Source organism: Pseudoliparis swirei, chromosome 3, assembly GCF_029220125.1.
Source record: "Pseudoliparis swirei isolate HS2019 ecotype Mariana Trench chromosome 3, NWPU_hadal_v1, whole genome shotgun sequence".
NCBI classification, from domain to species: Eukaryota; Metazoa; Chordata; class Actinopteri; order Perciformes; family Liparidae; genus Pseudoliparis; species Pseudoliparis swirei.
Genome location: NC_079390.1, coordinates 8,762,422 through 8,787,328, shown reverse-complemented (window position 1 = coordinate 8,787,328; position 24,907 = coordinate 8,762,422). Strand labels below are relative to the sequence as shown.

Genomic DNA, 24,907 nt, shown 5'->3' with positions numbered 1-24,907 from the left:
CGCACTGTGTTATTGCTCGCTTGATTTACATGTAAACACACTTTTAGTTTTAAGAGCTTCCGGTCACTGCTGTGTTGACACGGAAGTGACAATTTGGCCGTCGGTGGCTGTGGTCCGTACAGACACATACATATTACTGATAAGTATTCAGCTTCATAACTGCAATGGAAACATCACTGAGTATTTGATGAGATTATCATATAATATATTATTGGATTTATACTTATTGATGGTTATGATGGATTCATATATAAATAACATAACGTCATTTAAGATGGTTGTAGACATATGTAAACATTTATAATCTGCAAAATAACTAGAGATAATAATCTCGTAAAAAATGAGAAGTATAAAGTAGCACAAACATGAAATGCTCACCTACGTGAGTAAAGGTATTACTATTTTGGGGTCCCAATTCTATAACCACCTGGCCCCAGTTTTAAGTCTGTACATTTCATTTTGTAAACACTGTTTGGGATTATTCACCATGTGATTAATTGATTGTGATGATACATTGTGTGATAATGCAGAAGCCAGTTAATATTGTATAGTGTAGTAACCAAGACGTGTGGGATGGGTGCAAAATAAAGATAAACATTTGAAAATGAAGTCTGCTTTTATTCTGAAGGCTGTGCCTTTCACATCCCTTTTGCCTTTGCGTTCCTCTCCTGCAGCGCCCCTTGTAGGCCACTGCTGCTCTTTGTCAAATCATCATTGAATAGAAGTGACAGAGGCAGGAGGGTACGACCGGCGGAGAATTGAAAACCCGCTGATATCTATAATACACAAATAGAGAGCAGAGGGCTTCATTTTGAATCGATACATGAGAGCAGGGGGACGCCAGTCCCAACCTCGCGCGTGACTCGGAGATGGGACAAACACATTTGTTGTTGGATGCATATCGCCATGAAGCCAGCCTCATGTTACCAATGCATTGCGTGCGATTCCCTGCAGCCTGCAGCTCGGACTGTTTGAGTTAAACGGTAGGTTGTTGTGGAGCCGCGGTTTGTTATCTGAGTTGTGTCCGCTAACGAGCGCTGCATCGTCCTCTTTGATAATGCACCATTCCTTCTCGAATATCAAACATGCGCGACGTAACGCAGTGTTGGTAGACGGGCTCCTGCTTCATATACACACACGTTTACACGTTTTTTTTACGTGATCTAAAAAAAACAGCAAATTCAAGTTAAAGCGGTCACAGCCAACGTGTCGGTGCATCCTCTGTGCATTTTGGCTTATTTCTCAGTTATAACTTGTTCGTCACCCTTTGAATCAAGATGACTGACTGTCTCTTGCTGCCACTCACAGGCTACAGGGACCTGCTCTGCTCTGACTGACAGTCCTGATATTTCCATCTGGAACTGGTGATATGCAAGGCTCCAGGAGGCGGTGATGGAGCTGCAGGAGTTGTGCTGGCTGTGTCTGGTGGGTCTCTTTCTAACCTCCTTGCTCATTGTGCTGGGATGGCTGTTTCAGTACTTGCTGACCGTACTGCGTCTGTGGAGATCCAGGAAGATAGCCAAGCAGGACGGGAGAGGACCAGCCCGGCAGCCGCTCCCCCTCACACAGCTCCACCAGAGCCTAGCTGAAAGTGTGTGGGGATTCCTGCTGAAGCTGGGCTTGGGCCGGGATGGAGGACCCATGCCTGAGGCCGGGGTTAAAGGCTTGTTGACCTCTCTGTTCTCCTTTAAGTCCTTCAAGGAGCACTGGCAGAGGACCTGGGTCAAAGCTCTGAATGAGCAAGCCTGCAGGCACGGGGTAAGTCGTTTATTTTTAAACCATGAATAGGGGGAGATGTAGCACAAATCATATTGCAAATGAGAGCTGAATAAACATAATCGCGTTGTCTGGAGGAGCACGCCTAAGGTTACTCCACTAAACAGGGGCATAAATAGTTAAGCAAGGGCTAGGCAGTTGGTGTGCCCATGTGCGCTGGAAGTGAGTGTAGGCAGGGAGGTGGAGGTGTCGGAGTGTCTAATCGGTAAGAGGATGGGGGGGCTGAGCGTTGCGTAACAGCTCTGAATCAATGCACATAAGAGCTGAGAGGCAGGACCAGTCAGCGCGGCCACGCAGTGAACACCCACGCTTCATAAACATAATCTGATACCTCGGCCTGTCGGGGGAAATGGACGCGTTCGATCACAGTGGGAAGAGTCAAAATCTCTGTTGCTCAAGACAGAAGAAGTATTTCTGCGACTGAGATCACAACCTAAAGTTAATCAAATAGTATTCAAACTACAGTTGGTAAAAGCTTCATATTGGATTCAGTGTGGTGAGTATGACAGACAGTTGTTAGTCTGGCACATATATATATACATATATATATATACATATATATATGTATATATATATGGCTCATAGCATGTTTCTTACGGTCTTTCTCCTTTCAAATAGTTCTTTGATCTGCGTGAGTCAAAGTCTGACACACTCAGATGTTTTTCTGTGAGCGCTGAGAGAGGAGAGATGGATCCTCTACACCCCCCAGCCACCCACTCAGAAATTCTGTGTGTTTTGAAGATGAGTTGGAGGGGAGCTAAAAAGGGGTCAGATCAATCCACAGAGCGAACGTACACAACAAACAGCCCTGGATTCTGATTCATATAGGTCACCTCACCGGGGCTGATTAAGAGCCTCCCTCAGATGTTCAAGTGAACACTTTGGAGAAAGACTCATTCAGTGACAGTGCAATTGTTGTATGTTGGTTTGGAAAAAGTATTTACTTAGCGCTGAGCCTAACAATGCAATTAATAGGCCACTGTTTGTTTAGAAAGATGCTCTTTGCTTTGCTTGCAGACAAGAGTCAAACAATGAATTGTTCCTCACATCAGAATACTAGGTATTATGTTTGGGCCCTAATATAATTCATCAACATTCATTCGTAAATGTATCGTAATGATGTAACCATCATGTGTCGTTATTCTACAAGATTCAATTAAATTAATGAATGAGAGCAAAATAGTTAATTTAAATTAATAAAATATGTTTTGTGCTTTACCTGATTTACATAACACTAAAATTTAATAACTAGAGCTGTGATTTTGTGTACATATTGTGATACATATTGGAAATATAGTTACTGTCATGATATCTGACTAAAATCACTTAGCTAAGTAACGCATGAACATCTTTAAGAAATATTTGATCTTTCGGGAAATTGCTTGAGAGGTGCAGGTGGCAGATTTCTTTTAACCTTTGAAGGTAGCCGTGCTAGCTGTTTCCTTCCTTTTCCAGTCTTTATGCTAAGCTAAGCCAGCACATAGAACATAAGAAAGTAAAAGCAAATTTCCCATAATTCCGAACTCTGCCTTTAAAGTGTTTGTGTGAAGAACACTGTCACCTATGGGGAGGGTACACAGCTCTCATATACTGTACAAGCTGCTAAAGCTAGAGCACAAACATCTTCTTTGTGTGAATCCTTCGTGGTTAGAGGTTCTTCATGTATTTGCTCTGCATACCACATGTGTTGTGGTATGCAGCAATAATCCAGCTGTCCCTGTTCCCATCGAAGTGTTATTATGTGTTATGGTGCAGGTATAAGAGGCCAGGGGGAAAAGCAGTGTGATTCTCCGGAACAGCTTCCCTTTGATATGTGCCGATAAATTAGAGCGTGCCAGCTGAGTTATCTTACAACGGCCTAATTAGTTGATCCACTGTGAACTTTCTGTGTTCCCTGTTACCAAGAAGCTCCACATCACTGGAGTGGACCTCGGGTGAACTGTGAAGTGTTTAGTGAGAGTTAGAATAATGAGGTTTCCAGGCGAGAAATATATTACAACACAACCTGCTAGTGGCTCATAGCACAGCTTCTCTGTCTGTGATATTATTAGTAATTTAATATCCGTTTGGCAGAACTGAGCACACAAGTAAGGCTTAGTAATGAAATTTGAATGTGTTTAAAAAAAAGAAGATTGCTATGGATAGTTTTTTACGTAAGAGCCCTATAACTCCATGCTCCTCTTTAGGATTAATGTATGATGACTGTATGATCTTCAGGCTCTTCGAATGCTTAAAAAAAACCAGTAGATACAAGGCTTTTACCCGGCAGTGATGAAGTATATCGTGTTTATTCTAAGATCATTCTCCAGACTGAGCAAACGCGTCAGTGGTGGAGGAAGGAGACAGAGACAAGCATGCAATGTCTGCTTGTCCATGTGGTGTTTGGTTTGTGAACCAAGAGTGCGAGCGAAAGCTTCCCGATAGCTTCCACTCATCACAATCAAATGTCTGCTTGTCATTGTGTCTGCGTGCAGAGCAATCCGTTATTATAAACGTGTCTGGGTCATATGCAAATCACTTGTGAGGATGTTAATGGAACCGTGAACTTGATATTGAGATAACAAATCACAAACACTTTGAATAGAGTCCGTCTTGGAGCCAGTGTGGCCTCGTGATTGAAGACACTATCCTTTTCTTAGAACTGAAAGGTCACATGTTGGGTCTTCATTATTAAGTTGTAACATGATACATTGATGTTATAATAGCCGGGATACTCTGGCCTTTGGTCAGTGCTGTTTACACTCAGAGTTGTCACTTGTTTTGCTGCTCTGGTATTTCACCTCCTCATTAAGATGACCTGCTGGAGAGGGGTGAGGGGGGGGGGCGGGGTGGGGGAGGTTGTGGAGATATTAAGTGGCCACAAGCTAGTCAGATCGCATACTTCACCTCTCACACACAATAAGCATCTGCCAGGCGTGTTGCCATGCCGCCTTGAAAAATGACACCAGAGCAGCCGGCCCAAAATATAATCCCGAAGACTCACGTTCTCCTCCAACTTGCATTTCCTGATTATGTTTCTACATCCGGCAAAACATGAGCTTCTCAGCAGGAACACAGCACCGAGATACGGCTTCGGTATCATCATGTAGGGATTAGCACGCAAATCCTTTATAGCATTAACCTAAGTACTTCTGCAGCATTTAAGATTGATGCTGACAGAGGCCTTTAAATAATGATGATGCAATTCATCCAAATAAAGGCCAGTTGAATCGTCCCGCCTGGAAAGCGGGCGCAACAAACAACTTCAAGTCAGAACCTTTTTCCCTACAGATCTCATTATGTTTGGTCCAGCATTAGAGGGGATTTCTTATTTCTGATAATAATTTGTTCTGCTTCGAGTTAACACCTTGCGAGACCCAAACTATTAAAGACACAATCAAAAAAACACCGCAGCAGAAAAATGACATTCCAAAACTTTCCATGATGCAAATATTTATCTATGCCATACATGAAATATTGATATGTGAAGCTGAATTTATTGATTTAAATGAATCAGCAACTGTTTACAACAAAAGGATTAAGTGATGAAAGTTTGAGCATTTTGGGGAATATAATTCACTTTCTTTCTGAGAATTAGTGTATGATATTGTTTATGCCGCCACCGTTATGCATTTCATATCTTTTGAAGTATAAGGCCGTGTTTTAGGCCAAGCTGAAGGATGACTTCTGACATCTGGCTCAAAGATGAGGCAATGAAGGATGTAACATTCAAACTGGACTTCCTGTATCTCATTTTATTATATCACCAATATCTTTAGAATTATACACAAAATGTTTTCAAGAGTAGAGTCTCTCATGGGATCAATTTGAAAAATGATATTCATTTTTTAATAACTCATTTAAAATGTCTGGTTTGGGTTTGCCGTCTATGTTCAGCTCACTAGAGCAGAGAGCAACACAAGCCAGGAACTCTCCAACACTAACATGTACACACGACTAGTTTTCAGAACAGCTGATGTTGTGACACTGATGCTGAGTGGCGTCAGAATACCGACACTCCGTCCTGACGGCAGACCTGACACTGACTCCCAAATTCCTTTTTTCAAAACGGCAGTGCAAGACTAAACAACGCTTTGGGGGGGGATGAATCTTGACAGGACGCATTTTTTAAATTAACATAAATATAGAAAATGGCAGGAAAACAAGCTAAAGCATCATTTGTGTTTGCAGAGACATGTTGTTAGTTAGTGACAGTGCCTCATTCAGCTTTTACTTTGAAGATATTTAGACAAGATATTTGTATGTTCATCCCCGCAATTTTTATTCTGAGAGGAAATATTATGAATTTGTACAGACTGAGGAATAAATGCCTTTTTTAAGATCTAGATTAAAGGTGATAATTGCTACCCCAGGGTTAAAAGCAGAATGAGTGAAATGGGTTCGTTACAATTTTGCAGATAACCCCCCACCCAACAATGTTAATAGAAGGATGCCCACTTGCTTCATTAACAAAGAACCACATGATTTTGAGTCATGATAGTTCACTAGATACCCGTAGATCATTATAACGTCAAATTAAGCCTATTTCTGGTTTAGCTGCACGCGTTCAAAGGTTAATAAGCCGTGGTTCCAATTAAACATGAACCATTTACAGAGAGCTCATAGAAACCTTGCTGCACTTTTTGGATAGTAAACCCATGATGCAGCTTGTTTCACGGCTCAGTTGTTTCAGAGAAAATGTCTGTCCGCTGAAGTATTACTGTGGAAGCCTCTGGGTATAATCCTGCCTTGGCATGCCGACTCGTAATGGAGCTATTTAGATGTCTCTGGCCCGATTAGTTCGTTGAAGAGGCTTGAAGGACTGAACTGGTTGGCCTCTTCAGTCCAGCAGCTCACGTGTGCTTCTGCAGCTGACAGATGATGTCACGCCATCGTCCCCGGGTTCAGTGGGTGGTAGAGGAGGACTAATAGAGCATACAAGTGTGCATCTACAGGGAAGGAAGCTCCCTGTCCAGTCAAGATCTGCAATTATATCGAGACTGGTGATTATCTCAAGGCCACAGTTCACTTCTTCCCTCTCTGACTGAGCTGCCGGTAGATGATTAATGCTGTGTGATTATGCTCAAGTACAACAGGGAGCGTTGAGCACTCATTTGCAAAGACAGTTTAAGAAACGGACGTCACTCACTCACATAAAGTAACATTTCCCAAAAAGTTATATTTTAACACAAAATTTCCTTTGATTTTTACAATCTTTCTGTGGCAGGCGTTGCTTGGCAAGGTGGCTCCTTTGACTCAGCATTTAAAGTCGAGGTGCACTTTATGCATTGTTCTGCAGCAACATTATTTAGTATTATTTAGCTAAATCCTAAATGCTTAACACAGAAGTCCTTGCAGTCTTGTTATAATTGTATATATGTTGGTCAGATTACATTAGTTTGTACAATGTAGTTAGACTAATAGTTTACATACCAAATTTGAAATATAAAATCAATTGAAATTCATATGCTAACGTTAGCATGCTCACACCGACACGGCTAACCTGCTGATGTTGAGGAGCATGTGATGTTTAGATCAGTGGCGGTTCGTCCAAAGAGGGCGCTAGGGCGCCGCCCCTCTTAAAATTTTGAGATGAAAAAAAAAATACATCCCGTCAAAAAACATTATATGCCAAATCATTTATAGAGTAAATATACCGTGTTGACGCGCTAAATGTGTGTGGGAGACCATCAGCCTGTCAACAACCACTTAAGTTAATGTGAAAAAATATAATATATCGGCACTTATTATCACGGAGAGAAGCCCCGCCCCATTTTCGGGACACCGGCCCAACGTGTGTGTACGGGAGCAGCAAACATTTCACGGTCGTTTCGGCAAGGACGGCTTCTCATTGGCGGATGAAACGTGAATCTTGGGGCACAAAAATGTGCGCCCTGGCCAATGACATCGTTTTATTATTTCGCGTGATTGGACTATTCGGCAGATCAGAGACGTATGTTCCCTCAGCCAGAGAGCTCCACGGAGCTGTTAGCTGGTGCTCAGTGAGTAATGCGCTGTTTAGTTTCCTCTGTCTGTTGTTCCAAAGTCCTGGGACTGAAACTCTCTGGACTACAACGGGGGGAGGGATCTAAAGAGCTTCAGACAAGTGTAAAGCACGAATCTTGCCGCAGTTATCTAGCTAACAGCATGAAGCTAACTCGCTAACAGCCTGAAGCTAACCCTGTTTACTGGCATCGAAAACACAATGAAGGAGTTCTGAAAAACAGACACATTCCCTCAAGAATAATGAAACAGGCTGGTTACAGACATGATTGACTTTAACCAGAGAGTTATTGAGAAGTTTGCCAACTTTAAAGAGAGGAGGCTACTTGTCTTTACAGTAGTGGCTCTACTCTGTCACCCAATGTAACATGTGATCTCTTTCTGACTCTATTCTGCTCTGAACCTCTTTCATGTGAGGGTGAAACTCTTTTATTTTGCAAACCTCTGAAACCCAACCCAATGTTCCTTAAAGCTGCTCTGAACCTCTCATGCCCAAAGTTACAGTGTGTTGATAGTTGTTATTGGACAGTGTTGAGCACGCTGTGTTCTTGAAATAAAGCGTTGTTTTTTACAATATTCTACTCAAAACCTCTTTTCTTCTCATTGTTGAGTGCTATTTAAACTGCGCCCCCCCAAACAAATTTCACCAGCCGCCACTGGTTTAGAACGTTAGCATGCTAGCATTGGAAAACATGAATTTAAGATGTTTTACTGTAAACAGCTATTTCGGACACCGCAAAATGTGTTTTGGAGCCGGAACCTGAGATACATGGTACTGGATAAAAAGGCAGGACAGGAAGATGAGGGTCAACAAAAGCTACAGGGGGGGCGGGGGGGTATTTCTGGTTGACCCACATGCTTTTCAGAGGCGTTCAGCCAGGCAAACTCAAAGGGGGTGGCTCTGACAAATCTGAAGTGACACCATGGATGTCCTCAGGAACTGTCTCTTTTCAGAAATACCTTCCACACACACACACACACACACACACATATACACACTCAAACAGTGGTGTTTCACAAGGACAAATCGGAGGTGGTGCTGCTAGCACTGCCATTTCCATTACAAAATTAGCTTGGTAGCCTCTGCCAGGAGGATACACAGCGCCACACAGCACCAGATGGCTACCTAAAAAGCCAATGGATGCATAATATCTGAGTGAACTCCCTTTTAAAGAATACAAAAACCTCCTGAACAGAGTTTACAACTGGGTGAAGGCTGCCATTCAAATGTCCAAGCATGTATGCTGAATCATGTTGAACTAGCACTTTGATAAACACCCACATGTAAGATGCTTGGATTATAATTCAGCCCAGAAAGGGATTTTAAAAGTATATCAGTAGAAACAACAACTGACCCAACCTTCTGTCAGGCACGCAATATTTCGACAGAGTCATATGGGCAATTCGAAAATTGCAAAATTAGAGCAACACATGGGAGCGTCTTGTGGTCTAGTGGGGATGAATACCCAAAAAGCGTGTCATAAACTGTGTATAATATTTACATACGCATTCACATACATATTTACATATAATCTAGGGTTAGAATAGCTCCTGATATTTAGGAGTATTTGCTCACAACATTGTACTGATTACAATTAGGGATGGCAGGGTTCTCAAGTCTCACGCATTGAGCGTGAGACTCACGCATTTCGGTCTTATCTCACGCACTCCCGCCACACATCGAATTCCTCACGCTGAAAAAACCTCTCGGCTATTTAATGCTTGAATGCAGGGGTGCTCAATACGCCGATCGATTGTTCCGCTGCAGAGCTCCGACGCCGGTCTGCGCGCATTGGGATGGAGCAAAAAAATAGTCACTGAGTTCAGGCTGCTCGTCATAATCGGTCTCCACGTGTTCAGGGGGACCGGTGACGGTCTCCCCATCGCGCCCAGCCTGACGCTGGTGAGCTCGCCTCCGCTGTCAAAGTTAAATATGAGAGGCTATCGTAACCTGCTGACAGGGCGGAGTCACCTGAGAAGTTCACAACAATAGTTTTTTTTCAATTTCAATCGGCTCAGGCACCGGAAAGAAGCACCGAAATGTGCGTTGCGTTTCGGTCCGGGTAATACCGGTTGTATTGGAACCGGTACCACATTGGCACCGGTTTCCGGTACCCAACCCTAATTACAATTTGCCTCATTGAAAAGATGCCAGTGACACACACCTTTAGCAATGTCGATCTGTGAGCCATACACAGTCAGGATCATGTGATTCATGGGTTTACCGCATACTATTCCTTCTGTACTTTGTAATGAACTGTCGGGTGACCAAGCAGTTTTAGAAGCTCCGGCCAGTCGAAGTAAACACAGCCGGTTGTACGCTCTGTTCATGTGGCTGCAGTGCTGGTCCAGGGAACCTACGTAATCTTGCGGCATCGCATTTGACTTCCTGCCCTTCTTGCTGAAACACTGACACACACAGACACAAACACTAACACACACCACTTCTGCCTCCACTGCTGTGTTTGATAGAGATTGAATTTAGACCTAGAGGAACATATGCCCTGACAATAGGGGATTGGTTCTCTCTCTCTCTCTCTCTCTCTCTTTCTCTCGAGACAGTCAAAGCCATCTAATAGAACATATCCTCTGGCACACTCACACATGCACACACACGCTAACACACCTACCCACACACACACACACACACACACACACACACACACACAGATTCACACATTCACACAGTGATAGTAGGCCACTGGTGTTGCCGCCCTTCTGGTGACTCTTTTCTCACAACTAAGCATTCCTGTTGTTAGGGGGTGTCTCCTAAGTCCAACAGAGAAAGCTGCCTTGCTGTAAGCATGACTAGGCATTGACTGGTGCAGTCTTCATAATGGACACTGTGCTGGGGAAGCCTGATTAATAGGGGGAATCCGTAACGTCTGCATATTACATAATGACAGAAGCTCACCTTTGGTCAAACATATGTTGTTGTTTTTCTGCCAGTGTCTTCAGGCACTGTTCATCTGAGTGCACATATCCACAGAGCTCCCTAGACTTTAACCCCAGACGTCACAGTGTCACACACCCTGAACCATTGACACAAGGAAATAGTCACACCTTAATAATCTTGACTCTTCCACAAAACATTTCCGTTCCATGCCAAGTTTGTGATGTTGCTTGGGAGGGAAACATAAGCATGTGTGATCAGCATGTGGATAAAGTGATCGGTGCCATACTGTATGTGAGCAAAGATCGATGAACTACCTAGTTCTACTGATTCCAAATATGCTTACAATTAATGAAATGCAGCAGTTAATTTATTTGCATACTAATTGAGTAAAGATCCATAAGGATGGTGACTAACTGTTTACCAGCTACATGAAAGGCTTTTTCACTGCAGCGCAGAGTCTTTTATGAGTGGCACTCCTCTTTCTCTTATGTAATATTTCGGGCATTTGTTCTCTTCTTGTGTCTTTTCCAGAGCTCCATCCAGATCACCTTCGACAGCAGTCTCCAGTTAACTGCTGCCTCTGCAATAGATAGTGTGACCTGCACTGACCAATCGGCACACCGAATGGTACGTCATCTTGTTAGTCTCTGTTAATTACAGCTGTAACTAATTCACTTATTTAGCAAGTCAACCAATTTATTCTATTTGGTGCAATAAATCTAAGTTTGATTGTCAAAACATTAATGTTTTTTTGCCATTTCTGTGTTTTCCTTTGACTTGTTTTACAGGTTTTACACTGTAAATGTTGGGTGGACACAGTGATGTTTCCTGTGACGGTCACTCAACAGTCACCAGCTGCCATTTCCATGGAGACCTATCAGATCACTATAGCACCAATGGTGGCGGAGGTACAAAAGCATTCCACATAGATGTTTCTAATTTGCACAGTTGAGGGCTGGCCTCTATGACAAATGACAATCTGAGAACATCATTTGCATTGTTATTCAAATGAAAAGAATCACATGAAATCCTGCCATCAATGACATTGCCATTAAATAAAGTTGTCTTTGTATATTTGACTATTTCTGACCATCAATAGCCTCTCTTATTTCAGTAGTGCAAGTATTTATCACAACTAAGAACCTATTTCCCATTAGTCCTGTTGCTCTCGGTCTTGGAGAGCAACTGGATTGGACTACAAGCAACACATTTAGCCATTTGTTCAGACCATTATGGAAAAGCCAAAAAATACATTAAAACATGACATTGTAATTCATTCCCAGTGCTGCTTAGAGTAAACACAGCGACTATTTATTCTGCCAACATCCCAGTGTCTCTCCTTCTCCTCTTGCACTGTCGCTGCAGCCGACACAACCGCTAATCTTTATGCAAACAAAAGCACCGCGACGTCGGCATTATGCAAATACCGTAAGACGTCATCTGCCAACTTTTAGCAGTTTTGGGAGGTACTTTCACTGGAGAAGAAATTACAATAGTGCCCAGGACACACTGCATTCTGTTTTCCACGCTGTGAATGGAACCTTATTGTGATGGTGGAAGACAGTGAAAGTGAGGCTTATAGGGAACCAATGAAAATGTTGACGGTGTCATTATTCTACAGCTTTTATATTGTGTAGTCAATATTCACTTCATAATGATAAGTTAAAGCAAAAAAAATTGTCTAATTTTACTTTCAGATTGATTTTGACCAACTGTGCGTCACTTCTTCCACCATATACCATTATGGGAAACTTTTATTTTTTGAGAATATAATGTTTTCCGCTTGTTCGCTTCTTACAAATGTAACCTGTTTGTTTTATTATAAATCATCTAAATTACATAGTGTGTTGAATATATATTAATGTGAAATTCTTAAATATATCACTTTTCTAATCTATCGTAAAAGCATGCCGGTTAACCTGCTGTCTGTCTCCGTCAGGTGGTGGTGTGTCTGGAGGAGGTGGAGGACGAGGGTCTGCTGATGTCCTGGAATCTTTCCAAGCAGCCATCGTTTACTTTGAGCGTGTCTCCATGCACGCTGCAGAGACAAGTGAGGATATCAGATACTGATACCAATAATACGATCTGTCACATATATTAAGCAGAATAAATTAACTCCTCCAGAAGACACACCCACTGATTATATGTGTGTGTGTATATATATATATATATATATAATTATTATATATATATAATTATAATATATATATAATGAACATAATATAATAATATATATGATTATTATATATGTATATTTATTATATATATTCTGGAACAAACTAAATGGCCTAAATATTAAAGCAACAGTAAACAATTACAGTCTATATGTTCCTATTGGATATTTTTAGTTTATTTTCAAAAATAATCTTGGATGTAATTAGATATTATTAAGTAAGATAATATCCGGCATTCAAATGCATTAAAAGCCCCACTTTTCTCTTTAGTTGAGTTTGTTGACCTGCCATGATTTAGTGTATCATCAGAGAATAATCAGCTGCTTCCTTTTCATCTCAGGACACTGAGGGGGGTGTAGACCTGGACACGATTAAGGGACTGATAGAGGATACTCTGTTCAGCACTCAGCCGACCATGGTCCTCAACCTCAAGACTTGTGCATCCAGTCCTCTGGTGAAAAAAACGCGTTTGTGCTAGAGAATAACAAGGATCTTTTTTTCCCTTTATTAAATAAATTGCTATCACTGAATACTGAACGATAGAAACTGTACTCTGCACCCTTTTTCCGTTTTTTCCCAGGCTCCCATGGACCATCTATCTGTATCCCAGAGTGTCTTGGTGAAACGACTAATGCTCCGGCAGCTCAGGGTGACCCTAAGTAAAGGTCAGATATTTTTCCCCAGTGTCAGATCATTTCCGCCCGGCTTCCTGCAGATAGCCGATGTCTTACTGTCTGGCTTTCTTTATGCAGGTCAGTGGTCTAGATCAGGAGAGCTGTGCTGTGTCCTAAGCCTGGACCAACCCTCCACAGAGAGGTCAACATGCTTCCTGTCTGTGCCCAGCAACCCCAACGTCCCACTGGAATGGAGTGAAGAAATCACTCTGTAAGATAGCAGCCATGACGCTTCACTGCAGTTGATGAGTCAGATTGTGTACATTCATGCCAACGTTAAAGGACATGAAGATAAATTATCTCAATCAGCTAGAATAGTTTTAGTTATGTTACTTGAGAGATTTCTTTTTTTAAAATTATTATTTCTCTGCTCTTTTTTTTTATTTGAAGTGTGTGTTGTCTCATTGTGTGCACCAATCAGAATCTAAAGGGTTGTTACTGTCACTGCCAATCAGATCTGATCAAACAACAATCAGATTTGATTATTATTACATTTAATACATAATTTGTCTTTGACTTTTGCTTTTATAGGCAGAACTATTAACGTTATAGAACATTATTTAAGATTTTAAGTTTTCAGGAAAAGTCAGCTTGAGGAAGAAGTTTGCATTGTAGGGTTCTACTTGAATTCTAACACAGCTGTTTCCTATGTGTTGAAGGGAGCTGGGCCCAGAGACCAAAGAGCTGAGAGTAAGACTTCTGGAGCGGACCGGCAAAAGGGAACGTAAGGAATTGCACAGTAGCAATTTAGTATTGTCTGTGTCTCAGGAACCTGATCAGCAGGAATCTTTAGACCACTTAAGCAAGATCTCCATGCCTAAAATGCACTGTTGGCAGGCTCACTGTAATGGTTAGCGTTTTCTGATGTATATAATGTCAGAAGCTGCTCCCATTATGGCCTCCGAACTACAGAGAAGAAACAGCTTTCCTCTTGTTTAAAATCTGGATAGAATTCCTGCCTGGCCACGCCTGCATTGCGTTGGACCTCCGCTGCAAAGTTCCCACTGGACAACATACACTGTCAGTAAGCCCCGGCCACGGCCTGGCACCCAACGCTACCGTCACAGCAGAGGTGAGAAACAAGATGCGGCTCCTTTCCGTGAACATTTATGAAAAGCTCTTTCAAAGCCATTCTCATGCTTTGAAGTGTACAGTTACATCACATGTTATTATCTAACATCAAGCAAGCTGGACTGAAACACAGATTCACCACAGAAGGAGAGGGAGTGTTGTGCAACAGCTCATAGTCCATTTTCATGCCTGTGATTGCGGTCTCAGATCTCTTCTGACCTCACCTGGTTGCCTTTTTGTCCGCTTCTTGCGATCTACATATTTCTTCAAAGACAACATGAACATCTGCTTCATCTCTGCATGCTAACATTTCTTATTGGTACACTTCCCCATTTCCTCTCCTACAACCTGTTGTGCCTACACTGATAAGTCATCTTAAATCTGCCCTGCAAGTCCAGATGTCAGTTTAAGTGCCCACCCCCACTTCACGTTTTATTAGCTCATTGAAGATCATTCTTAATCCTCCAGCTGCTGTATGAGGAGACGGAGGAGCCCCGCAGAGCCCACAATGCTTTGCCACTTCGTTCCTCACTCACCCCCGCCAAGAAAGTCGACGTGGACCGAATCATCATGCCAGATGGAACCATCGTCACCACCGTCACGACCATCCAGTCTCGACTGAAATTGGACCGCAGTCCAGGTAGATGCACAGAGTGATGTATGACATTGTGGGTAGGTTAGGTGTACAAGAAGATATGAAAGAATGTTGTAATGAATGATACTAACAACGACATCAAATACGGATGATGCCTTTTAGGGGAATCCCCCTTGTGTTCGCCGTCCAAAGTGGAGGTAACTGAGAAGAAACCCACCATCCTGTCGGATGGCAGAAGCAGCACCAGCCCCAACCTCAGCAGTGAGTTCTAGACTGAAAGGCCAGATGTTGTTTTACATGACAAATGCAAAGTAGGATAAGCAGCAAGCTGCGTTGTAACACAAGATGAGAGGAATGCAATTTTCATTACCCATCCTGCTCTCTCGGTGGTGGAGCTCCTGTTCAACATCCTTAATTTAGATTTACAACAGGTTTACACAGAGAGATAACTTGCTTACACAAAGCAAAGAGCAAAAAAGGATTAGAAACACCAGAGGCAATGTTTGATATATCTAACTACACACAGGATTTATCTTTTTTAAATACAATACAATGATGAGTTTTTTGTGGAAATTTCTGATTAACCATACATGCCCACTGCAACACAAATATGTTCAATAATGTGCACCTTTTTATACATCGCAGTTTACGAATATAGTGCTGACTTACATATTCCTGTTTTTGTTTCTCAGAGAGCAGCCGCCTCTCTAATGGCCTGGATCCTGTTGCAGAGACGGCCATTCGGCAGCTGACGGAGTCGGCCTCCAAAGTAGCACGGAAGACGCCAACCAAGAGGAGCACGCTGATCATCACGGGCGTGTCAAAGGTCAGGGAATGGAAACTGTGTCAAATGTAGTGGTTGATTAATTTGTGCCACGACCATTCATTCAGAAATACAATACAGTGTACTTATTTTAGTGAAATTGTGATTGTTAGTTACCCGCACAGCTATTTTTATAAATGAAAACAATATTTCAACTTTGTTTAGTTTTTTTAAGACTTACCAAACTTTCTCCCTGAGTACAAGAGCCATGAAAAAAAAGAAAAAAAGATGCTCAATATGGAATTCAGATAATATTTTTTGGCTCCAATCGCATCTCAACATGTTGTGAGCCGGCAGCTCAAAGCTAACAGTGCTAACAATGCAAACAACAGCTACAGTGCTGTCAATGCTAACAGTGTGTACCTGAGGGGAACCGGAGGGTGGGTGCTACGCTTGTGCGATGATGCCGAGGGTCAGGGTGCAAGCTGTAACCAACGTGCACAGTGGCAGCCATAACAGGGTGCCCACGAGTCGGTGATTTTTCAGTGATGGTCAACACATGGAAAATGAAATGTCCTGGAAATCGTGTGTTGTTCTGGAAAATTATTTCAATGTTCTATTATTTTCCTTCAACTTAGAATGAACTAAAATGCTATATATCAAAGCTCCCTTAAAAGCATAAGATTGTCATCTTAATGGGCTAAAATATCTCAGGATCATATTAACGATCAAATAGTTTATGGATACGATTATTTTTAAAAGGTTGCTATGTTAGGAGACGCTATGAACACAGTCCCAAGAAACACTTGGTAGCACATGCAGATTGAAAATATTAGTCCCTAAAGATGTTTCCATAGATAAGTTACAGCCATAGGCTGCACATACCAGCTTAGTCATCACTAAAAATGTTCTGGAAAAGTCCAAGAAAAGGATCTCTCGAAAAGATGTGGAGACCTGCATGAGCTTTGGGGATCACAACAGAGATTCAGATGCACTCAAATATATGGGCCGGCCTGCCTCTGTAACCTAAGCACAGGGAAGCTGGGATCACAGCAACTTCATTCTCAGCTCAGGTAGACTTTACTACACTATATCTTTACATTGGAAATAGCTGCTTCTTAATGCTCTAAATGTCACCTTTTAAGTACCGTAAAATACAATGACAGAGAGCCGGGCAAAACTAGTTTGTTCTAAATTGAATCCACAGTCACAGCCCCCCATTGTTCCAGATTAAAGGAGAATTAAAGACTAGAAATGTGTATACAGTGCAAGAAGCTCCACTGAAACTTTCACAAAATCCACTGGAACCTGATAGTGACATGAAAGTTGTGAGAATGTTGCATGTTATACGTGTTTGTGTTTTTACAGTGCATTTCCAAAAGGTAGTTACACACAGTTTGATTCAAAATCCCAACACTCAGCAGGTTCCACTCTCAGAAGATGACTGTGCGTTATCGGGCGGCTATGCTGCAGCCATGGACGCAGCCATGCATAGCAACCATTACGCGGCGGGGCATCAACAGGACCCAGATGAAACCACACCCTCTGACGTGTCGGAGCGTCCCTCGGTGGACGATATAGAGTCAGATACTGGTTCCACTGGCGCCTTGGAAACCCGCAGCCTCAAGGACCATAAAGGTAACACAGTCGTCATAGTTTCAGTTTCCACTAACATTGATCAGAAATGTTATGGTAAGTGCAAACGCAAGATTCAGCCATTCAAATGTTGTTTTTGCGGATTGTTTAATTGCATGTTGCCACTTTGCTTGAATAATGGATTTTGATCCCTTTTGTCCACGTAAAATATGTTGTTATTTTCAAAGCTCACTAATATTATATAAAAGAGTTAAACAGTTTATTTCAAATTCAAAAAAATCTTTTATAGCCTGACATCACATCAAAACTTTGAATGAGCATAATGCATTAATTTATTTTTCGCGTGCCATGTAACACGAGACTCTACTGCCCTCTAGAGGCCAAGCTGCAGATTCATCCAACCAGAGCAAAGTGGTTGTACATGATCAGTGCTTAATACTATTTGAATAATAACTTGAAGAAGTAGTTGAGTTTTTAGTTATATAGGCCCCAATACTGTAATTATGGATTGCCAATTAAATACAATGACGTATTCCCTGTGCTTTCTCTAGTGGGCTTCCTTCAGAGTGGGACGAAGCTGTTATTCCGCAGAAGACATCGAGAGAAGGAGTCCTGCCTCAGCCAATCCCATGAAGACATCTCCAACATGGGCAATAACTTTTCTGCTGCCACTAACATCAGCCGTAAAAAGTCTGGCAGCTTCTCTCGGCGTCTCATCAAACGCTTCTCTTTCCGCTCATCAGGCAAATCGAAAGGCAAAGCTACCAATGGAGGAGCGAGCTCACCGGATAACTGATTGTCCTTGTTAGGGTCGGACATGGGTCATCTTGACTTAGGCGTCGTTTTAAGGCCTCTGTTATTACTGTCAGAAGAACAGCTAAACCTTACAAGAGTCCCGTCTTTGACAGGCTGAACAACGCAGACGGGTTTTCACCTCTACATTGTGAAAGGAGGATACCTCTGGGAGGGCTTTTCTCTGGAGAGAAATGATTGCACCTTCAGGAGAGAAGTCTTGTTTAATCGCATCACTTAACTTAAAATGAGACGATGAGATCTATTTCTTTCTGGGAGAACTCTGCTGCTTGAAGAGAAGGTAATAATCACAATGAAATGTCTCGGCACTGTTTGAACACACACTGTAGTGGGAGTGTTTGATTGTGACAGATGGTGGAGATGCTTTTAAACTATTTCATGTGATAAGATGCCAGGATGATATTATTGGTTACACAGCACATTGTAAAATTCCTCAGTTGTGTAACGGTAGTTTATTATGTGGTTTTCATGAAACAAGTGCTATTTATTTTACCCCCAAAAAACAAGTCATCATAGATGCATTACACTGTAAAATAGAGACATTGCTTTGTGTTTTTCCATGCAAATGTAATTTTAAACACATGGTTAAGTAAGTCAATTAAACATTGCTAATGTATTGGTTTTAGAATGTTGTTAACTGTTGTATCTTATAAGAAGAAGAAAAGTTAATATATTTAGCGTCTTTTTTCTTTTATAAAGGTACTTTCTGTGGAATATCATAATTCATTTCAGTTTACTTTTGAAACTACAACCAGCCAGGATCTCTCGCAGGCTCTTCAAGCCAGGCAATAAGTTTAAACTTTTTTCTGTTAGTAAAAAAAACAAAAAACAGGTCCTGCTCTTCTTGACCCGAATTAGTGACTTTATCTACGCACATTATAGAGACTTCAGTTGACGCTCATGTTGACATTTCAATATTGCAATAACTATCATTATTGTGCAGCAAGACCATATTATATAGTGCGAAATGCCTCGCATGGGTAGCAGGCAAAATTGTTTGCAGGAATTGCTGACATGTGATCACCTCATAATCATAAATTAAACAAAGCTTATTCTGTATACATATTCAGGAGCATTATCCTAATGCATTTCTCGTAGACTGTTTCTAAGGTATTTCTTTTCAAATTAATGTAGGTCTCATGAGGGGCAATATTGCAACAGCTCTGCAGTTTAAATTGTAAAAATTGTACTTTGTGGTCTCTGGGAAGGTTTTAGAGATGCTCGGCTGAGAGCAAAAATAGTCAAAGTTTTCAACAATGTGTTGGTTGGAGTTGATATACTCAGGGCTAGAAATGAAACTGCAACTCAATTTGAGATATGAGGAAACCTGCTGTACCAAAAGCAAACTTAACCAGTGAGGTAAAAATGTGCACACGTTTTTGTCCATTTTTTATTTTTAACCGACTGCATTTATTATGGGACGTAAAAACAATAAAATTAAAGGATTTTGATACGTTCCAAGGTTATTTGCATCAATAAAATGATAGCTATTAAAATTGATTACAGAACAATTAAGATATGTGTGATTTCTGTTGATATATTTGGAATGTTTAATATATTGCAAATAAATTATTTTTTGAGCATCAAGTCTGACTATCTCATTATTTTTTGGTAAGGAAACCTCAAGACCCTGTGCCTGTATGGAGTATGTTACTTTGGTACATTTTCAATAAAGTCACACAACTGGCTTGCTGTTACGTTGACATCTGCTCGGGTGTATGAGTTTCAATAGCTCTTTCAATGGTTTCCTTATTCTCACAAAAATGATCTGACCATTTACAACCAGTGTTTCTACTTTCTGCATTAGGTGTGCTTTACTTTTACTGCATAATGTTTAAAGCGCCAAAACAGTTCAAGCAGGAGGGAAGATACACGATTGGTCTTTAATGTCCGCTCCTTCACAAAGGACCACTCACAACAAGCAGGGGCAACAACAGCTAATTGCATTCGCCCCTTTCTTAAAACCCATCGTGATTGGTTTAGGACCAAAACAGCTCTGCCAATAGTCATTGACTTCCGGTCCTCCTCTGATCTAACATAGCCAATCATGCCTAACTATGTTCACGCCATTAGCCAATCACTGCTGAGGGCGGGACACATCTGAGGGTTTATATCCAGGTTGTGCGTGTCTCTCATCTGATCCTCCATTGCAGCGTTTTGTTGTGAAAGCTAAAGTCGACCACCGAAAATGTCTGGAAGAGGAAAAACTGGAGCCAAGACCCGCGCTAAGGCCAAGACCCGCAGCTCACGCGCCGGACTGCAGTTCCCCGTAGGCCGTGTCCACCGCCACCTCCGCAAGGGTAACTACGCACACAGAGTCGGGGCCGGAGCCCCCGTGTACCTGGCCGCCGTCCTGGAGTATCTCACCGCCGAGATCCTGGAGTTGGCCGGTAACGCCGCCAGAGACAACAAGAAGAGCCGCATCATCCCGCGTCACCTGCAGTTGGCCGTCCGCAACGACGAGGAGCTGAACAAACTGCTCGGCGGTGTGACCATCGCTCAGGGCGGCGTGCTGCCCAACATCCAGGCCGTCCTGCTGCCCAAGAAGACCGGCCAGGCCGCCCCGAGCTCCGGCAAGGCGGGAAAGAAGGCCTCCTCTCAGTCCCAGGAGTATTAGCTTGCTGACTCGTAACTTTCAACACAACGGCCCTCTTAAGGGCCACCCACACGTCACCGAAAGGGCAACCTTTGCTGTCTTGCTTGTCACTTCTACTAGCTATTTTTATTTAATAAACGCTTGTTCTGCGTAACTGCGTCTGCACCATTTGTTGATCAGTTGGGCTAACCGAAGCTACCGCTACATGCTAGACTTGACGAAGTTATCGTCAGTTTCCGGTAAAAAATATGTTCAACCTTTTCCTCTATTGTCACGAGAGCCTCCTGCCTTATTGTGAGTCTCTGATTGTCTTGGGTTGTTCAGTGTTGAACATTCAGAGGCCGTTGCAGGGCTAGGAGGACTAACGTGGCCTGTATAAATTTACACTGCAGGTCTCCCAAAACCGGATATGACCGGCTGGTAAACGATTATTGAACTCCGAACAAGATTCGGAATCTGCTCTATTGGTCAAAAAGATATAAGATATTGAAGACAACAGAATAGCAACATGTATGTACAATATATAGCTAAACAACAGTGACAATGAATTGGGGTTTTCGTGCAGAAAAGTCTCCAACTTAAGTACACCTCGCTGAAATTAACCTAGGAGAGTCAACTGTAAAATGGTTTAATGTTAACTTGATTTATGGTAATTCTGGCTGATGTAGGCTAGTAATGTTAACTTAACATATCTTAACACTAGACTCAAAGTGCTAAAAATACACCCAAACATATTTTAACAAGAACATGGCGTTACAATTTTTTTTAAATATAGAATCCCTTCCAGCACAGTTGTCTTACATAGGTGTCTGAGCAACTGCCTGCTTGTAGGAGATTTATAAACACATTTTAGCTGTAGGACAAGGTTTGAAATGTATTTGTTGACACAGTTGTCTTACGGTAGAGTGTCCTGACTGGCATCAGTGTGGTTAAATCCTGCATATGAAAAAACAATTGCAGCTGGTCTACTTTGCAAGTATGAGCACAGTGACATCAATCTAGTACAGCAGGCATACATTGAATCTATTTAATCTTCAATGCACCCTGCAGTTTAAATGCCACCAATGGCACAGGGGTCATTTATATAGAGTCCCAGCATATCATCCTGGTCAAAATGACTAAATAAGCTTGCAATACATTACCATTTGTTTCACTTTATTGAAATGAAAATAACTCATTCTGAAGAATTTGTGTTTATAGAGAGATTTAGATTTACGAATTGTCTAGTCTGAAAGGGTTGTGGTCTAATTAAACAAGGATCAGTGCCGAGCCCAAAACCTCAGTTGGCCAAATAAAACATTCACTGCCAGAAAACCCCACCCTTCAAGCTCCATGTCAACAATGCACACCAGGTTACATATATTAACGTCATGACTTCTGACACCTTGCCAGACATCGGACTACACACACATCTAGGAGTTGTAAATGTAACTGGTACAGTTGGGCTAATAAAACAAATGTCTCAACTATCATAGTGCACTTCACTGACTTTGCCACCAGGGGTCAATTGTTTCATGCTTGAAAATCTAGATTATGTGTCACGTGTGTTTCCATTTAATAACAATTGAAGACAACTCCCTTCATGTATGGTTCCAAAATATATTCAACACACAGACTCTCACCGTATTAATAGAATAATGAAAGATGCAATGTCTTCTCCAGTGACATTAAAAAAATCTGAAAATCTTTCTTGAGGATCCACCAGTTTTTCCAACAGTCGTACATAATGATGTGTTGGATTCATTAGAGACGCGGTTATTTTAGTGTTGTCGTCTTTGTTGGGGATTACTTGTTTTCTCCTTATATCTTTGACATATGCAGCTACAGTCCCTCAGTGTTTCCACAGGAGGAGAGCCCACAGATATTTCTGTCTGCTTCGGCGTTTTTATTAGTGGCAAAAACAGCATGACGTACCAAGGTTGAAGTGAGCCCAGGACAGGCTGAACCAATTACTCGGGCCTTGACAACGTGTCCAACACCGCCAGCCGAGCTAAAAATTCCAGTCTGAAAGAAAAAACGTTCACGTCCATTGGCTGTGACAAACTATAATTTCCTGATTGGCACTCTCTCAAAGACTCTAAATGTACCAGCTCTTCTCAGCTGTTTGTGACAAAGCAAAGCCATCACAGTGATACTCAGTTCTTCTCGGTTTACCTCTTCTTTTTCTGCGGTTGGAGAATTTTTATGTAATTGTATGCATTTAAAGTCACAGGAGCTTTTGACTTGAGAGAGAGTACGTCTGTAAAATGTCCCTCTCTCAAAAGAGAAAACAAAGGCAATCGAATCCCGCAGGAGTTTGAAGTCATCTCACCTTGACACTTTACCATTCTTGGTTAATTACAGCTTGGTTGAATGGCAAATGTAATAATAAAAACAAGTACTTCTTAAAGCCAGATAAGAGATATTGAAGGGAAAGTGTTCAAGAGGTGTTCACCGAGTCTGTACATCTGAGAAAGTCTAGAGTTCAAATCTGTAAGAACCACAATGTGATGGAGGCAAAGGAATGATAAGTGGGAAGAGAAAAAGGGCCGGAAAGAGGGGAGTCCCCTGTGGAAAGATGTATGTGGATGCACTAAATATTTCACTTGGAAATTGCAGTAGTGAAGTACTGGCAGCGCATTTGGATCTTTGAGGAGAGAGCTTGGAGATGTTTTCTCATGGAAAGATTTTTAAATCTTGGACTGAATCTGCCCACAGACAAGATGATGTTCCCACAAGACGATGTTCCCGGCCCACTGGAAAAGAGAAACAATCATTGTTGCTTCATGGTGTGTGTGTGTGTGTGTGTGTGTTGCAATGAGAGACAGAGTAAGTGGGCGTGAGTGAGAGATAATAGGGCTATTGTGGCAGTTTACACCCAGGGTTTTCAGCCTAATATGACCCAGTTATCGGTCAGTCATTGTATAGTGAGCGTGACGGAGTTTACTTACTGTCATTATCATCTTTGTTGTCTTTTATAACAGCACAGAGCAGTCAAAGCAGGTGGAAGTCATCTGATTTCACAAAGAGAGCAGGGTTTTAGGACCAAGCCCAGCTTTCAATGTTAATGGACACTTTTGTGTGCGTGGGTGTGAGATCCGGCTGCCTTTGGGGCTCAGGCATCCAGTTATGTACTTTGGTGGAATTACAGGCTGATGAAGTATTTCTTCAACAGGAGTGTGGGGTCCAGATGTGCCTGAGTGAGTATATTCTTAACTTTAAAGTGCCCGAAATCTCATGAGAAACTATCTGATAACCACCTGCATGTAGATAATATGTACTCTGTACTACTCTTATGTGCATTGACTAGGTGTGCTGATAAATTATGAGGGACAAGTGGTCAGTTAGTACAAAGAGTGTACAGTATATACCACATCAGTTTGATAGGAGAATCTAAGGAAACGTTTTGGGAATATCAGCAACTTCCTGTTTCTTTTGGGTCGTCTGGGGCCTTGTAGCACTTGGCACATAAGTTGAGTTTGTACTTTCTGTAATCTTTGGTGTAATATATTTGAGTGTGGGTGTGTTATCAGATCAGGAGATTCAAAGGACATTCATATGGAGACGTTGTTCATATTTGGCTGCAAAACAGGATCTTTTTTTTTCAACGATGTGTGGATGCCCTGCTACTATATCTGAGTCTTTGCTGTAGATGAAGTTAATCTGTATAACCCATCAATATTTTATTACATGATGAGTCTCACATGCTGAATTCCTCCCGGCCACAACCGGCTCCACCGCTCAAATGGTTAACTTCAGCTCACGGTGAGGGCAAAGCTCAGGTTTTGGCCTGTCAATTTTTGGTGAAATGCTGAGAGGAAGTGCTGCCTGGGTTCAGGAAAATCAGACTGCCACGCATTCTTCAGCTTCATGGAGTGAGAGCTGCTTCGACCTCTTTGACTGCATCCTGCTCAAAGCTTCCACTTGTTATCACGTCCTGTAGAGCTCTACAGACATCGGATCCCCAAATCAGGTTAGACCGTGTGCATCTA

The 24,907-nt window shown here is 41.9% G+C and overlaps 2 protein-coding genes across 7 annotated transcripts; both read left to right on the top strand.

Annotated features, from left to right (window-relative positions):
• Nucleotides 1–758: 758 nt before the first annotated feature.
• c2cd2l (c2cd2 like) lies at nt 759–19,927 on the top strand. 6 transcript variants are annotated; one of them, XM_056411522.1, is made up of 16 exons: nt 759–983; nt 1,309–1,425; nt 1,693–1,758; nt 11,186–11,281; nt 11,443–11,562; nt 12,594–12,704; nt 13,169–13,282; nt 13,409–13,493; nt 13,581–13,713; nt 14,162–14,226; nt 14,453–14,574; nt 15,042–15,213; nt 15,331–15,429; nt 15,861–15,994; nt 17,353–17,569; nt 18,079–19,927. In XM_056411522.1, exons 2-16 carry the CDS (start codon nt 1,393–1,395, stop codon nt 18,321–18,323), a joined length of 1,812 nt encoding a protein of 603 aa, XP_056267497.1. In that variant the 5' UTR covers nt 759–983; nt 1,309–1,392; the 3' UTR covers nt 18,324–19,927. The 6 variants fall into 6 exon arrangements, with proteins under 6 accessions (XP_056267497.1, XP_056267496.1, XP_056267498.1 ...); XM_056411521.1 differs by having other exon boundaries at nt 1,512–1,758; XM_056411523.1 differs by lacking the exon at nt 1,693–1,758.
• A 532-nt stretch (nt 19,928–20,459) lies between these two features.
• LOC130187894 (histone H2AX) lies at nt 20,460–22,625 on the top strand. Its single transcript, XM_056405844.1, has one exon. The coding sequence runs from the start codon at nt 20,529–20,531 to the stop codon at nt 20,955–20,957; it is 429 nt and encodes a 142-aa protein (XP_056261819.1). The 5' UTR covers nt 20,460–20,528; the 3' UTR covers nt 20,958–22,625.
• The last annotated feature ends 2,282 nt before the right edge of the window (nt 22,626–24,907 follow it).